The sequence below is a fragment of the Ziziphus jujuba genome, chromosome 6 (assembly GCF_031755915.1).
Source record: "Ziziphus jujuba cultivar Dongzao chromosome 6, ASM3175591v1".
Taxonomy (NCBI): domain Eukaryota; kingdom Viridiplantae; phylum Streptophyta; class Magnoliopsida; order Rosales; family Rhamnaceae; genus Ziziphus; species Ziziphus jujuba.
The window spans coordinates 22,650,244-22,667,952 of NC_083384.1; the positions used below are offsets into that span (position 1 = coordinate 22,650,244).

Below are 17,709 nucleotides of genomic sequence, written 5' to 3' on the forward strand. Positions count from 1 at the left end.
AGAATGCTAAATATGATTAATAATGATTCTCACACGTTGCCCCTTGATTGGAATAAGTCAAACAAGAAGAAAAGTCAAAATTAGTGGCTAAACAGCACATTTTTGGCCAAATTGAGATGTTGTCTGTACAAGTCCTTTTTAGATGCTTTTGATTCTGCCTTGGCTAGATTTTATGTCCTATTAATGATATTCATTAAGTTCATGAAGTGTTGGAACCATTCTTTGCTGTTCGGAGTTCAAATTTGCACGAAAACAACTACCCGGGTTTGTATTGGCTTCCACCACTTGGATTCTTAAAATAGGCTTTGTATCTTCGGGAATGGACAAACTCTTTTGAGAATTAACTACTCCCTGTATAAATGCTCCTAGGTTGTCCTTAAATATCTTAGTTTGAGCTCTGGTGATCGGTCCAGTCTTCATCCGTGTTGGATCAGCACCCCAACGGGTTGTCGGTTGTGCAGGTTCGGACGGATTCACATAAATCATCCTACTCAGCTAGGAGAGAGAGAAAAGACTGTTATTTTTTTTCCAGTTTCATGGTTTGAAGTATCGGCTAGTCTATGGAATTTAAAAAGAGGTTTCCTTAATGCATCTCTTAAATTAATTAGGCCTTTAAGGAAGAGAAAATTGAAAGGTTCTAGATAGTTTCCTAAAATATGTTGATGTCATGCTAAAATTACAAAATTTTTTTACTTGGTGATTAGTTAGACAAGTGGCAGCAAGCATGAAAAAAGGAAAGCTTACAATTTAAGTGTGTTTCAGAGCTATTTTCTATATAACCAGGTGGCAAGGAGGGTTTAGGGAAAGGAAAGTGCAACACAGGCACTCTTTGACTTTTAACATGATTTTAGGCTTATAATGACAAACTTGCCTTCTAAGCTATTTCTCTTTGCCCTATTATACCAATTCAACAGCTCTATAAAGGATATCCACGCATTATTTTCTACACACAACAGCTCCCGGATTTTTAGAGGAAGCTGAGGGTAAAAATATCTCTAGCATAGTGAGAAACGGGAGCAGAAGGAGACAGCAGCAAAGATTGGCCGGCCCCTCTTTTCTTCTTTCTCTTTCGTTATTGATGTTTAATGTTTCAAATATAGAGTTTAGTTTTAATGAGTTTATGGTGTTCATCTTTATAATTATGAACTAACTTCATAAATAGGAATATGATATAGCCCGAATTACGACTATTTAATTGCTTTCTTTCGGATCCTATTTGGTTACTTATTCAATGTTAAGAATTCATTGTAACATTGTATATTTCTACATACATGTTTTCAAATAGTGTGAAAGATAGATATGTAGAGAGTGAGGCATCCAATAATAAAGTACAAATCCATTTGCAATTAATTGAAACAAAATAGTTTTCATAATTTGTTGAAAATACAAAATTATTAGGGAAAAGACAAAAAAAGGCAAGAACCAAACAAATTAGAATAAAATAAAAGGGATTGAATGTTTCATAAAAATTAAAAATTAAATATAATTTTCTGTATTTCTTTTTTTTTTTTTCCTTTAAGTTTTGTGGTAAAAACGAAGTTTAATTATTTCATCTTTTACGTTCATATGAGCTTGGATAGGAGAGAAATTAAAAAAAAACAAACAATCAAATAAAAAAACAATAAATAGATTTTACTTTTTGTGCAAAACTTAACGAGGTATCCAATTTTCATGTGTTATAGCATTTAATAATTAATGATTAAAATTATATGTATAAAATTTTAATCAATTGAACCAATTTTTATCAAGTTACAATACCTTTTACCACTAAGATTGACAAATGAAATTTTAGACATCTCATAGTAAGGATGAGTATTTCCATACGTGTAAGGCTTTCTTTATCTAGTTATTTATTTATTTATTTTTATGGGTGAATGAATATGTTTTCGATAATAATTAATAATGACTATGATTTCAAAAACGTATTAACATGTTTTCAATTTTTTATTGGTTACAGATGATAAACTGAAAGATATGATATGACTATGCTTTTAACTGTATTATGGTCATGTATAAAAGTGGTTGGATTTGACATGCTAGCAAAACAAAATTATAGTGTTTTTTTTTTTTTTTAACATAGTTAAGATGTGATGAATAAGATAATTAATTAAATACAAAATTTATATATTGCAGACTCAAAACACAAAAAGGATGTGACATTGAAGCAATACAACTCTCCCCCTCTTTTTTTTTTTTTTGGGGCCATTATACTACTCTTCCTTACTAATCAAAAGTTCAGAACTAAATCTTCATTTATTTCTTGCAGAATTACATATTTGTGACCAAGGGATAGGGATCATATATCATTATGAATGAATTCTGTCGTCTCAAATTTTTATCCATATACCATTCATTTTTATTTCAATGCAAAAATACAGCTTTATGTTTTTATTTCGTAACATTGACTATCTTTTAGCATATATTATCACAAAAATAAAAAAGAACAAAACAAATCAAAGCAAAAATAAAAGCAAAAAAAGAAAAAAAAAAAAAGGGGGGGGGGGGGAAATATCCAAAAACAAAAAACAAGAAAGGGAAAATATATATATATATATATATCTTTTAGCATGCCATAAAATTGAAATTAAATTGAACTATGGTACAGTGTTAATGCTCGAAAAATTCCTTGAACTGTAAAAGATTTGAAGATGTGAAAATTTCATTATTGAACCTATTGAAAGTCTATGTTTCTCAAAATGATATCCTTTTTTTTTTCTTTTTTTTTTTTTCCTTTCCTATTAGAATCTTCTTTTTATTTTTTATTATTTTCGTTTCCAATAAAATTCATTAAAAAAAAAAAACCTTATCTCTTTGACCAGTGAATTTCACCTTTGACTGAACGATCAATGATACTTTTTATAAAGATCTAAAATCAGAAGGAAAGAATATTCAATATTCAGGAAATAGAGGAGCAATGTGAAAAACAAAAATAGAAAATAGAAAGCTTGTGCCGTTTGTTTAGGTATTAAGTTTTTTTTTTATTTTTTGTGTTTTTTTTTTATTTTTATAAATTATGGACAGTTTGTTTATTTTAATAATTTGTTAATGTGACATCTTTATTAATTATAAATATAAAAAAATATAAACAAAAAATAAAGTGTAAAATTCAAAATTATGATGTTTTTAATTTTTTTTTCATCTTTTACATTTACATTTGTAATTAATTAATATAATTAACTAATTCTAATTACTATTAACTAACATTGGTAAACAACTGAAATGAACAAGCTACACACAATTCATAAAGACCAAAAAAAAAAAAAAAAAAACACTAAAGACATAAATTGAACATGTTAAGAAATGGCTTATGTAATGTACCCTATTTAGGGGGATAGTTCAACAGTGACTCCTATTTTTCCTAGTTGAATATACCTTGAACATTCAAATAAACAAATATATATATATATATATATATGTGTGTGTGTGTGTAACAATAATATTTATATATGTGTTATTACAAAAAAATAAAAATAAAAAAAAAAATTGAAAGTTGTGTAATGTCCCCAAAAAAAAAATAATAATAAAACAAAAAGGGAAAAAAATAAAAACAACGATAGTTTGTCATAAGAAAAATCAGCATTGATTAATTTGCAATTTAACTAATGAAAAAATAGTCGTTAACAGCAAAATCTAAAACCCGAGAGTCGTCACATTTTGCAATAACCCAAAACTAGAAGGATTACACTTTGAAATGTTAGTATCTTAAAAGTACAGGAACCCACTTGGGATAAACTCATTTATGTTCCACAAGCCCTTTCATCAAGTGCATATTGCCCGGTATAGACAAATCACCTGCTTACTTATGCTGTCCCAGCGATTCAACGCCAGTCCTCGCAGCCATGCCACTGGAACTCCCGTCAATTGAATTCCACCATGTGGCGGTGATTGGCGCTGGTGCTAGCGGCTTAGTGGCCGCACGTGAGCTCCGTCGGGAAGGACATACTGCAGTGGTCTTCGAGAGAGGTGATCAAATTGGTGGTGTCTGGGTTTATACCCCTGAGGTGGAGTCGGACACACTTGGGGTGGACCCGCATCGGACTTTTGTCCACTGCAGCCTTTATGAGTCCCTTCGCACCAACCTCCCCAGACAGGTAATGGGTTTCAGGGACTATCCATTCGTTGTCAGAGAAGACGATGATCATGAAAGATCGAGAGACACAAGAAGATTTCCGGGTCACAGAGACGTGTTGATGTATCTGCAGGACTTCGCGAGAGAGTTCGGGATCGATGAGTTAGTGAGGTTGGAGACAGAGGTGGTGTATGTGGGAATGGTGGAGAGTGGGAAGTGGAAGGTCAAGTCCAGAAAGAGATGTGGATCAGCGATCATGGAAGAGTATTTTGATGCTGTTGTTGTTTGCGTCGGACATTACTGGGAGCCTCGTCTAGCTGAAATTTCTGGTTCCCTTACTTGTTCTCTTTCTTTATTTTCCTTTAATTTGACAGCACTCAAAAGTTATAAATTAATTGCCAAAGAATAAAATAAGCAAAAGCCACTAAATACTGCTTTTTCTTGTTAAGCTGTTAAATTACCAATTATCCCAAAAGGGAGTAACTGGTATGTCACGCTCTATCAACATTTCCTCTCACTTGTCGAAAAAATGTTTACTTCTTTTTAATGAGTAGTACTTGAACCTATATATTTAGGATTTTTGTATTGTGAATGTTAATTTACGTTGATTCAAAAAGTTTACAAGTGTTGGGAGATGGATTTAATAAGCCTATAAAACTCAGTAAACATTCCCCTAAACCTGTATACTCGTTGCTGATTTACTATTCCTTTCAGGCATTGATTTATGGCCCGGAAAGCAAATGCATAGCCATAACTATCGAATTCCTGAGCCCTTTCGAGACAAAGTATGTCTTTGCCTTTTTGTTCTTCAATTTTTAAGTTATTTCTTATAACAAATTTAAGATTTGGAACTACCTGTGAATCTAATAATTTGTTTAGGACAACGCCATTTCGTTTGTTTGATATTGGTGGTATTATAGGCGATCACTTGTTTGATTTATCTTTGTCATGTTCAATTTCTGGTGACATGTGTCGTGTAATAAAGGGATATATTATTGCTAGTACAAACAGGGTATAAGTAATTCCATTTCAACAAATAAGTAAATAAATTAGTTGCACATTTAATTTCTACTTCTATTTATTTTTAATTTCTTTGATATTGGGGGTAAAAGCTATTCTTCTACTTACATATCCAAAATTCCAACTTCAAACAAGTAACCAAAGAAGTTTTTCTTTTAAACAACAGATGTGGTCAAATTTTTCTAGTGAAATGAAGTTTGGCCAACCAAAGTGATAATTTAAGATTTTTATGTTTTACCATACTTTTGTGGAAAGGTCCGATAGATGTATCAATAACTTGTTTAATACCGAGCAATAGCTACCAAGCATCACTTGACACTGTCCATAATAAATGGTCTATCAACATGGTTCTCAGAAGTCCAAATTATGACTTTGGCAACTGCCATTGAAATTTTACTAGCAAGTTATTCATAGCGTTGTTTGAGTTTTGTCTTTATTGCAGAAGAAATTCACCTATTCATCCGCTGCTTTTGACAGGTAGTAATTCTAATAGGAAATTCAGTGAGTGCAAATGATATTTCTCGAGAAATAGCTGGAACTGCAAAAGAGGTCCACCTTGCATGTAGAACTGTTAATGAACATCAAACAATGGGAAAACAAGCAGTCTACAATAATATGTGGTGTCATCCAATGGTAAGATTACTTGCTCGTGCTGAGAAATTGCATGTCTGGCTAGAAGAGATTGACTTAGAGTTGGCACTGAAATGAATGATGCAGATAAAGAGTGTGCATGAAGATGGAACTGTGCTTTTCCAAGATGGAAGTGTTGTCCTGGCTGACTTCATTATGCAATGCACAGGGTATAGAAAATTCCATGTTCAACATAAAATTAATAGAGAGTTGAATGAAAGAATTAAAGATATAATTTATGGTCCTTTTACTTTCACAAGGTACAAATATCATTTCCCTTTTCTTGATACCAATGGTATTGTCACTGTCCAAGACAATCGTGTTGGGCCATTATACAAGCATGTATTTCCACCAGAGTTAGCTCCATGGCTTTCTTTTGTTGGGTTAGCATGGAAGGTCTGCCTTTACTTGAAAACATTAATGCTTTGAGTTTCATATCCTTGATTTAATCAATAATGGTGGAAATAAATTTTGTATGCATTGGTGCCAGGTTGCGCCATTTCCTATGTTTGAACTCCAGAGTAAGTGGATAGCAGGTGCTCTCCATAATCGGATTGCACTTCCATCACAAAAGAAGATGATGGCGGATGTTAAAGCCTTTTACTCTTCACTCGAAGCTTCTGGGAAGCCTTATAGATATACTCATAACATTAGTGAGTATCAGGTAAATTGATTCTTCAAACTATTTAAAATGCAACTTACAAAATTACTTGGAGTATGAGATTCTATTTTTGTATGATTGGCCATGGAAGTAATTATACTTTATTCCACTGATTCAATTAAAAGTGACTTAAGAGTGTGATTTCAGCTTACCTAGCTAATTTAGTTATGTTGAGATTATAATTTTGTGAGAGGTTGTTGCAGTTTGAGTACATTGACTGGCTTGTGGCTCAATGTGGGGCTCCTGCACATGAGGAATGGCGCAAGCAAATGTATGCAGCCACTAAGAAAAGCAAAATAACCAGGCCTAACTCTTATAGAGATGAATGGGAAGATCAGCACCTCGTTTGGCAAGCTAATCAGGACTTCATCAAGTTTACTGTAAATAAAAACTGAATTTTCTGTTTCATTATGTTAGAGTTCTTACAATAAATAAAATAAGTAGCTAAAAGAAGCTGCAAAGTTGAATAAGTTGATGATTTTGGGCACTCCCTCAACCAAAAACTAGGGTAGGAAAGGCAAAATTCTGATGCACCTACTTGGAATGAACATGGAATCTACTATAGCATAGCCGGTTTATCTATGAAAACTTTGAACCTATAAAAGCTGCATATAAATCCTAGAACTAACAAATGACAGTTAAATGTAAATAACCAACTTTAACGGATGCTTTTAAACCATATTAGCAACATGTCCGAAACTACATTTATGAACAAAAAAACTAAATAGAAAAAATAAAAATAGAAAAAACACGTCTGGAACTTAAAAGAATTATATATGCTTGGTGCTAGCTTTTCCTAAGGCTTGCTTTCTCTCTTGAATTGATATAGTTAGAAAATGCAGGGGCTTGCCCCTTGCTATTTCTGCCATAGCAGCTGGTTTAATTGTGGCTAACCAAGGAGAAGATTTTGTATGGATGAATAAGTTAGAGAAGAAAGAGAAATGTTGGAAGATTTGCTCAACAATAATACTTGATGGAGTCCGTAAACTGCGAAGCATGGTTTTATAAGAAATTTTCATGGTTTAGATCGCACTCATCAGCGTCAGGCCATGAATTTGATCGATTGCAGGCCATCGTATCATAGTTTGAAGAATTGAGTTTCTATCAAACACGAAGAGTGTGAAAATGATTGGAAAATTACAGAATCTACATGCATTGATTCATATGAACTGCCTCATCAATTTGTCCAGTGTCTCCAAGGTTTGACAAATTAAGAGAAACATGTGCTCTACCATGCTTATGATGGACATAATAAATGTGGTGAAGAGCAATGGCTTTTGCTGGAAAGCTGTGAGATAATGGATTTGGCTAATCAAAGCAGTAAGCTTTTTATTTTATTAATTATTATTATTTTTGCCTGGTCGAAGCAGCAAGCTAGTTGGAAACCTATGGTCTTGTACTTTGCTGACACCATACCAATGTTTAGGGGCAAATTGCTTCAAAATAAAGATTATGGGGCCAAATCTAAACTTGATAAAAAGTACAGAAGTGTATTTTTGTAATTTTCCCTATAAATGCACTGTTATCATTAATGAGAAAACAATGATTGGGGAACTACCAAAGGATTTTTACAGTTTGAGGACAGCGCAAAACGTTTGATAGATTACATGTACTTGAAAGTAAAGGAAATTTTCTACTTTTAACTATTGTTTCCAAAATATTTATTCTTAAAAATTTTTTGGGTATAATTAATGCCCTTTAATACATAGCATACGAGTTTTAACATACAAATAGATATTAACAAATCTCATCAGAAACACTTTAGTGAATTTCTTGATCCAAGACAACCCTTTTTTTTGAGGAAATTTCTCTTCCGCTTCATTTCCTTGCATTTGGGTATGAAAACTGGGGAGCATCGAAAGAAAATCGTATATATAATTTAATGCTAAAGAACGAAAAAATAGCCAACAGATTGGGGGGACAAAAAAAAAAAAAAATATATATATATATATATATATATAATAAAAAGAAAAATTTTAAAAAAAAAAAAAAAAAAAGGAAAAATGAACTATGCGTAGTTACATGCATATGTAACACAAACTATGCCATAAGCACCCAGCTTCTTTCAAAAATTTGTCATAGGGGCTCAACGGCAGAAGCCTGAAAGAATATGGTCCACACTCGCACAGACAAAGAAGAAGTTGTCCCCAAGTCCAAACATGCTTCTTATTTACCAACTTTGGGTCTTATTTAGAAAATTCCTTCATCTGAAAGAATAAGAATAATAGAACCATGATAACATTTTTTAAGATGCAGATCAATAAGATGACCAAATAATGCGAATCCATCCGAATCTGCACAATCAACAATCCGCTGGGGTACAACCTGTTACAGATGAAAACCAGATCAATCACTAGAGCTCAAGCTAAGAGGTTTAGGGATCACCTTGATGCATTTATCCAGGGCATAATCCATTCTCAAGAGGGCGTGTCTATTCCCGAAGAACCAAAACCTGTTTTGAGCATACAAGTAATGGAAGCCGATACGGGCCCGGGTAGCGGTTTTGGTACTTTTTAGGAATCCGAGCAGCATGAAATGGTTCCAATGCTTGGTGGATTCAACACATATGTCTAAGAGGATATGGAATCAAGCCAAGGAAGCTTCAAAACCATTCAAAAAAGGGGTGTGCATATAAGGAGGAATTTGGCCGGACTTTTTGCTGTTTTCTTGCTGGCTTTATTTTATTTTACTGAGTTGGCTTTTTCTCTTTCTTCCAAGGAAGGGAAACATGTGGGACTTCATGGTCACCTTATTTGGCATCCTACAAAGCATATTGAAGCTGATTTTGGAGCTCAAATTGGTCAAAGAATTATCGAAGTCAACTTAGTCAAAAAGCTAGTGTTTTAGTTTCCTAATTTGATTCTACTTTTTGTTTTAGGAAATTACCATTACTTTTTAGTTTTTATTTATTTATTTGCTGGAGAAATAAGTTTAGGAGATTAATTATTTTATTATTTTCATTGTAAATTAATTAATTCCTAATTCAAAATAATAAAATTAATTAATCCAAATTAGATTAGGAAATGAGTGAGAATTTCGGCCACCATAGGAAACCAATTTTTATGGCCGGTTTTCCCTTTTGTTTTTAGGGTTTTATTTTGTGACTTTGTAGCCTATTTAAAGGCTTATTTTTCAATAAGAATTGAGCTTGAATTTTATACAGAAATTAATTTGTGAGATTGAATTCTCTTTGAACACCTAAAACACCATTAGTGAATGAGTGTTTTAGTTTGACTTATCAATAGGCCTTCCATCACCTCTTATGGCGTCTTCATTATATACGAAAGTTTCTAATCATAGGTTGTTTAGGAGTCAATGCGACCATTAGAACTTAAATATAATTAGATCTGGACTAATATAATACGGATTTAGGCTCGTGTCGACCAAGGTTCGTATAACCAAACAAGCTCCATGCTGTTAAACCTACTCATATTTAACAATTTGTATTAGAATTGCGGTCATCCAATTATCATGTTGTCGTAAATAAGCCATAAAATTAGAATCAAGTTCTTAAACTACAAGCACTTTATTTGATAAAATAAAAATATGAACAATAAGTACTGTAGTATAATGTAAAATTGATCATACCAAAAGTTAATGATGAACCAATTGTCAATAACATTATGACTTATGAGCAACCCTAATAATTCTTCTTCTATCTACTTTCTTTCTATATTAGTTTTTAAAATATCAAATGAATAACCTAAATATTGTAAATCCTCCAATGACTTTACCTATAACGTTGTGTATGAATCGTACAGCAGAAACTAGGATCACACATTTGAATAAATCATATGATAGATGTTTTTATCATCCATTTCTAATCTTTTAGTAGTACAAAAAAACTCTTTTTGAATCCACAAGATCTATATGACAGATCTGCCTCTGGATGCACTTGATCACTAAAAACAAAAACAAAAAAAAGAAGAAAATGTTAATCTTAAAAGCACTCTAAAACTACTTAGTTTCTATTTTTTCTCTCAAATTGTTTTTATTTTTCTCTGAGATACTACTTCTCTGAAAAATATTATGTAAAACCTTATGTGGCTGAAAGCTAAAAGATAGTATACTTATAAACACCTCGGGTCCAACTAATAGTCTCCTTCTTGTATCTCAATTAAATGGGCTTTGTCACTTAATGAGTTAGTTTGGAAATTTTATGCTCCACTATTAATCAAGCATCTTGATTAATAGATTGGCTTACTTCAAGAGTATAAATACAACAATCTTTCACTCGCTTTTTCCTATATTTATCAGTTGTAAATATCAATAATCAATTGATAATATTTTCTATCAATCATTAATCATTTATTCTCTTGACTTAACAGTTTCTCTAATGGATTCAATGCACTAGCCAATGAGTTTCAATATCCGAGTACCAAAACATATCAAGAGGATATTTCATACTAATTTCATTTGTATATTTCATAAATATTTGGTAATCACATAATCATAATTCTCAAATTATCAAGATATTGGCAGTTTAGAATAGATCTCATTTATTGATAACTCAAAAAACCATAATCACTCAATCACCTATTTATAATATACTCAAGATTAAGAAAAAAAAATAATATATCCAATATTGCCTGAGACTTAATTCTTTTTCATAGAAATTTATCATTAATCAAATCTCGCCTGATCCTCTCAAGATGGCCATAATTCATTTCAATATTTTCTAATAAACAAGATAGGTTATTTCATAAAATATTATATTATAAACAAAGCAATTAACTTTATTTATCAACTGTGAGACAATTCGTTAATTATGAGAAACTATGATCATATTTTTTATGTACTTATCTATACGACCATATGCTACATAATTAATTTGAATCTTATACATAAAATATAATGTGCATAAATATTTGGAAAGATAACTCATTAGAAAATATTGTAACAACTCATCTCGCTCCTAGAGCACAAATTTAACAAATCTTACTCACTCTAAATTAAGTCTAGGACTTTTCCAAAATTCATACAATTTATTTCTTCTAATACCTAAGTCCTTTGTACATTGTTGCAGCCCTGTTATTGTCACAGTTTAAGGTAATATGTTAATTATCACTAGGTATCACCTATAAATTCATAAATAATTTTCCAAACCATACCACCAGCTTTAGAGGTTAAGTCAAAGACATGAGTCTACTTAATACTCCTCTAAATAGCGGCTCATCCATTCAGGGTAAACACATATATCAATGTTGATCTACTAGAGTCAATATTCCATTAGAAATCTAAGCTTGTATAACCAATGGTTTTTAAACTATCACTAGAATAGAATAGCATATAATCCATTGTTCTCTTCAAATACTTAAGTATATGTGCTCCACTATAGCCTAATATTCCATTCAAGGGTTTGTTTAAAACAATCTCACTACTCCTGCTATATGATATATATCTGGATTAGTGCAAAACATGATATACGTGATACTATTAATTGCCAAAGCATATGTTTTTTTACTCATGATTTCTTTCTCTTAAGAGTTTTGGGTGATTACTCGTTAGAAAGATGAATTTCAGATCTAAATACCCCTCTTGGAATTATCTAAGCTAAAACCTAGCTACTATTCTGTCAATGTAGGTAGCTTAAAACAAAGTCAATACCTTATTCTTCTAGTCTCACAAGATTTAATCCTTAGAATATAGTTAGCTTTATCCAAATACCTCATAATAAAATGCTTTTCATCTGCCTATTTACACCTAATAACACCTTCAATTGTTTGCATTTAGAAGGACATTATGTAAAGAACTAATAAATAAAAAAAACTATTACTACTCTTCAAATCTTTTGTAACACATACAGTTCATCAAGACTTTTTTCAAAAAGTAATTTTTTATAGTCAAAACCAATGTTCCATTACCTGAATGGTTGCTTAAGTCCACAAATTGATCTATGTAACTACAAACCATGCGTTCTTGCCCTTTAGCTATGAACATCATTGGTTGCCACATACATATGTCCTCCTACAACTCATTATTTAGAAAAGCTATTTTAACATCCATTCTAGAGCTTCTTATATGGCTAAAATAATCTGCATAGATTTAAGCACAACTACTAATGAAAAAATTTCTATACTCTTTTGATGGGTATAATCTTTTGCCACTAACCTAGTTATGAAGATTTTTTCCTTTCCATCTGATCCTCTTTTTCTCTTTAGATCTGCTTGTACCTAATAGGTTTTACTTTTTTGGGTGCTTCTACTAGAAATTAAAAATTGTAAGTAGTAGGGTCATTATCACAATTATCCATAATGACTTGTTACGTTTTTCTTAACAAGGCATTTCTTGTAGGTCTACCTATCACTCTTCACTACGACATTGCTACACTAACTACTGAAAATGTACCAGATAATCCAAGTTTTAATGGGTATGGTGAATCACCAACCTTTTCATTCTTCTACTTTTGAGTACGATCTTAAATTGATTCCCGTGCTTGTTTGCCTTAAGCACTTTTTATACATTTTCCTCTCTTTGAACATACATAGGAAACAGGAGGGGAAGCCTAGAGTTTTCCGTGGATTCAAAACCAAGTCAAACTTTTTGAAAATCACCTTACTCATAGGTTGAAAATTCATCATATAATCCTTTTCTAAGCATGTGACATGAATGCTAACTATAACTTTCTTTACTTTTGGATTATAAAATATTTCATCTCTCATTCCCTTAAGATAGCTAATAAACATATACTTTCTTGTACGAGATTTCAATTTCAAAAATTCCAAATTTGAATATAGTTTAAAATGGGTTTGCGCCATCTCCATATTTTTGTGGGTATCTTTGAAACACATCAAGCTTAGTATGTATACAATTGTTTCTAAGATATATCCCCATAACGATTTAGTTAAAGATGAATAATTGAGCATTGACCTCACAATATCAAAAGGGGGTTCTATTTCTCCTTTCGAAAACTCTATTTTGCCAGGACATTCTAGGAGATGACAATTGAGAAATTATATCCTTTAAAGCCAAGTAAGACTTAAACTCATTAGGTAGGTATTCACAGCCTCAATCAAACCTAAGTTGTTTTAATATGGACACCCAATTGCTTCTGCATTAGCCTTATACTCTTGAGAGCTTCAAACTTATGGCTCATTAAGTAAACATAACTATATTTTGAAAAGTCAAAATTCTCTTAGTATCTACTAATTGTTGATGTTGGGCTGCACAACCTAATTAAGATTAGTTTAGGTCACATTCTATAAAATCTATTTATGCCTATATGTTGAGGTATCACATAACCATTTTATACTCATACCAACCTTTTCTTGAACATTCAGTAGCCCACATACATCATATATATCAATTCCAACTGTAGGGCAGTGTGATTTCCTTTGGCCTTAAAAAGTCTTTTTGTCATTTTACTTTCCAAACAAGATGCACATATTGGTTTAGATTCAAATATCAAGAAATATAAAATTTTGCTTTCAATCAAAGCATGAATCCTATTAAAACTAACATTACTTAATGTAAGTGCCAAAAATAGATTTAAAACCTTTATTTTCCTATATATGGGAAATTGCTTATCATCTATGTTTTCCATGACATTAACATAAGACAAAGAAGTTAAAACAAAGACCAATCATCAAATATCTTAAACAAATAAAAGTATTATCACACCATTCGTCTAATATCTTAAACAAATAAAAGTACTATCACTTTTAATTAAAAACTGGGGAATTAAATTGCATTGTCAAACAATGTTAAAACAATCTGCAAAAACTAAATTCCTTTTGAAATCCTAAATAAATAATCTGATGAACATGAAACTTTATCCCTAAACTATAATTCCACTAGTTCTGCTACTATTCCAGAGATGATATGATCCACCCCAGAAACCCTTCCAGGATCTCCTAGGTGGTTCCACCTAATGAAGTCCCACTGGACAATCTCTAGAGATATCCAATGTAACCTCACTTAAAACGTGGATAAACGAACATAAGCATTACCAATAGTATTTCAATGTATAAATAAAAACCATAACAGCATAACTATACATACAGTCAATACTATATCCAATAACTATATTAGAGCATTCTAAAAGTATTTGTAAAATTTAGAAAAACAACTTATACAAATAAGTCTCAAAGGATAAAGATAAATAGAGAAAGACAAGTACTGCTGCTACGGTGGAAAGTACGAAATAACAAGAGACGTGCGAGGTAGATTGCTATTAACTACCTAGGGGAACAAATTTAAAATAAATAAAATATGAGATAAAGAAATCTTAGTGAGTGACATAATATAATAAAAATATAATAATTTATTTCCATTAAACTTTCTCTCAAGACCTCTCATTCCATTGTTTGAAAAGTACATCGTTTTAAAAATCATTTCATAAAACCCAAACTTGTACCCCAATTCAATATCATAAAATCGATGCTCAAAAGGTATAACAATCAATATAACATTATAAAATATCTTAATCAAGATATAAATGTTGAGCATAATATATTATAAACACAATTTTACAAAATAATTATGAAAGTGCAGTAATAACCACAATATTTGAAAACCATCAATATACTCAAAACATATACAATGTATCATACGATATACTAAACTATGAACCGTGGGAAACACCCACCTCATGACCTTCAATAATCGCAGAATATCATGGAAATAATAAACCATCGGGGCGTACCTAACCTAACCCAACCTCATGATACCGTGGCAATAATAAACATGTGAGATGACCACAATCTCATTGTCCGTGGCAATAATAATCTGTGGAATGAATTCAACCTCATAGCATTGTGGAAAACTGTGCGGAATAATATACTACTGATCCGAAACAGTGCTATTATATGGTACATCAATTAAAAATAAACAATACAACATCTGTCAAAACAATCTTGTAAAATTATACTTTTCCAAATGATACTGTATCATAAATCATAATTTCATATTCAAATTCAACCGTATATTTAAATATTTCAAAAAAATTTCAAATCATCATTTCATGTTAAAACCAGAAATTTCACAGTGAAATATATATCACCATAAACCAATTTTATGCACTTAAAATTATAAAATATTTGAACATGCTTAAAATCATATAACTTTCAAACTGCTTTCTTAATTCAATTATTTTTCAAAATGATCTAAAATCTCAATTCAAATGCACAAATATTTAAATAACATGATCCACAGGTTCACAATGAACTCATTAGAGTTAGAAACCATTTGAAATATTATCAAAATCCACATAAAATAATAACACATATATGTAAATGTTGATATTCATATATGCATAAAGTAATCATTTAAATCAAATAATATATACGTAAAATAACCAAACCATATATATGATACTATATGCCCAAAACATTTTAAAATGATATAACCACTCACAGTACTATAGATGTTCATTTCTGCTCCCTTGCAGGACTGCCTCCAGACTCAATATGAGTGTCTATAATATAATAAAATATTTCTCAGGCTCCAATAACTAAACCAAAGACATTTGTGAACACTAAATGTCTTAAATTAATTTGTACAGCTATAAAATTAAGCAAATTAGACACTGATCGGTCCACTTACACTGCGTACCCTTAAAGACTCGATATTCAAAATTAGAGCTTTTCACCCAAAGGCTAATCTTTCAGAATTGAATCATCTAATGGGTCTTAATAATATCTAATTTCACTAATCCAACTTTAATTTTCTATGATAAGACTAAATTTTGTCCAAATACAATCCAAATTTATTCGGTATTTAACTAATTAACCTAAAAATGGAAAAATTATCAAACGACTTCCAAAATTCATAAACTTTATATCAATGGAAAGCCCAAGGAATAAGGAATGCAATTCGGTTCAAAAGTGTCATCGGTGGCCGAAAAACTTGTCGCAATACTCGGCCAAAGTCCACGTTGATGTGTCTCTCAAATAGTAAGGAATTTTGGAAAATGGACCACAGAAATTAGTTCAGAGGGTCCAAAAATGGCAGGAAAGGTGTGGGTTGGCAAGAAGCGGTCGGAAAAATGGCCAAATGGTCGGAAAACATCAAACGGCAGATCCCGGTGCATCGGCCGATGGTTTGGCCTGAAATTTGGCCTATGTGGTCCCCCAAGGGTTGGTAACAATGGTGGCTAATGAGTGCATAAGGAGGGTGGCCAAAATTGGGCAAAATGGTGATGACCCAGTTAGGCATAAAACGGGTTCGAAACGACCCAGTTCGGATCCGTGGGTCTGGAAAGAAATTTTTCTGGTTTGGAGGACAAAATGGGTACTTTGGAACTTGTTTCCTGATGGACATGCTTTCCAACATTTAAATAGAGCCTTCGATCACTAACAGATAAAAATATGGGACTGGTTTGGACACTGATATAAAACTAATATTGGAAATCTTACAGTACCATAACTTGTTATCCATAACTCAGAATTTGGGGTACCGCTAGTCTACGAACTCGTATAATGAGCTCTACACAATGATAGATCAATCAAACCAAAAATCTTAACCATAGAAAAAGTTAACTTTGGACACATATACTGTTCACTTGGTCAAACCTGATCAAACCTGTATAACATATGTATTTGGTATGGGTTGTTTTACAAGAAATATATTCCCCTTTTTCCAACTTCAAATTTCTTTCTTTTTTACTAAGTAGGCTTCTTTTTTTGAACCACTGTAAAAAGTAGCAAATATGATTAGTGGCTTCTGAATTAATGATCCATTTATCATTATAATTTTCTACAAAACTATCCTTAACTACATATAGATTACCCATACCTGAATTAGGTCATTTTTTCTTCCAATAACCTTTTGACCACATTAAAGCACTTGCCTTTCAACTTCGTCACAAAAATTGATTTGGTAACTAGATCTACTCCTTTCTTTTTTACTTTTCGTTCTACCTTTACGTTGCTTTTTAGATTCATAAGAGCTTGAAGCATGCTGAAGACTTTTTGGCTTAACTAGAGATTTTTGAGCATTCTCAGGCTCATGCGTCAGCTTAGTAGGAGTAAAATTCAAGTTATTCTTATTATAATTCATTTTTATTTGATTGAAGCTATCAGGTAAAGATGCCAAGAAAATGTCGATCTACAGCTTTTCATCCAACTTAGCCTCCATCTCTTCCACACGACTGATAATCAATATCATCATAAGACAATGTTCCCACACATTTTCTTCAGTTATAGAAATGTGTATTAATGCCCCTATAGCTTCTTATCTAAGATTCGACTTCCTAATTTAAGTAATCATCTCATCTAGAACCTTGACCATTTCTGGTCTAGACTCTGGATTATAAATTTTGATACGAACTTTGGTCGATTTGCTCCTAAACCCGTATTATATTATCTCGCATCACAATTAAGTTCAGGTT

The 17,709-nt window shown here is 31.8% G+C and overlaps 1 protein-coding gene across 2 annotated transcripts; it reads left to right on the forward strand.

The window, feature by feature from the left end:
• Positions 1–3,706: 3,706 nt before the first annotated feature.
• Positions 3,707–6,850, forward strand: LOC107403931 (flavin-containing monooxygenase FMO GS-OX-like 4). 2 transcript variants are annotated; one of them, XM_016010852.4, is made up of 7 exons: positions 3,711–4,398; positions 4,784–4,854; positions 5,567–5,722; positions 5,807–5,889; positions 5,980–6,115; positions 6,210–6,383; positions 6,584–6,850. In XM_016010852.4, exons 1-7 carry the CDS (start codon positions 3,840–3,842, stop codon positions 6,773–6,775), a joined length of 1,371 nt encoding a protein of 456 aa, XP_015866338.1. In that variant the 5' UTR covers positions 3,711–3,839; the 3' UTR covers positions 6,776–6,850. The 2 variants fall into 2 exon arrangements, with proteins under 2 accessions (XP_060674609.1, XP_015866338.1); XM_060818626.1 differs by having other exon boundaries at positions 3,707–4,398; positions 5,807–6,115.
• The last annotated feature ends 10,859 nt before the right edge of the window (positions 6,851–17,709 follow it).

Coding starts and splice junctions, on each gene's coding strand:
- LOC107403931 (XM_060818626.1), top strand. CDS start 3,840: ATGCCACTGGAACTCCCGTCAATTGAATTCCACCATGTGGCGGTGATT. Junction 4,399..4,783: donor TCGTCTAGCTGAAATTTCTG/GTTCCCTTACTT, acceptor TATTCCTTTCAG/GCATTGATTTATGGCCCGGA. Junction 6,384..6,583: donor ATAACATTAGTGAGTATCAG/GTAAATTGATTC, acceptor AGGTTGTTGCAG/TTTGAGTACATTGACTGGCT.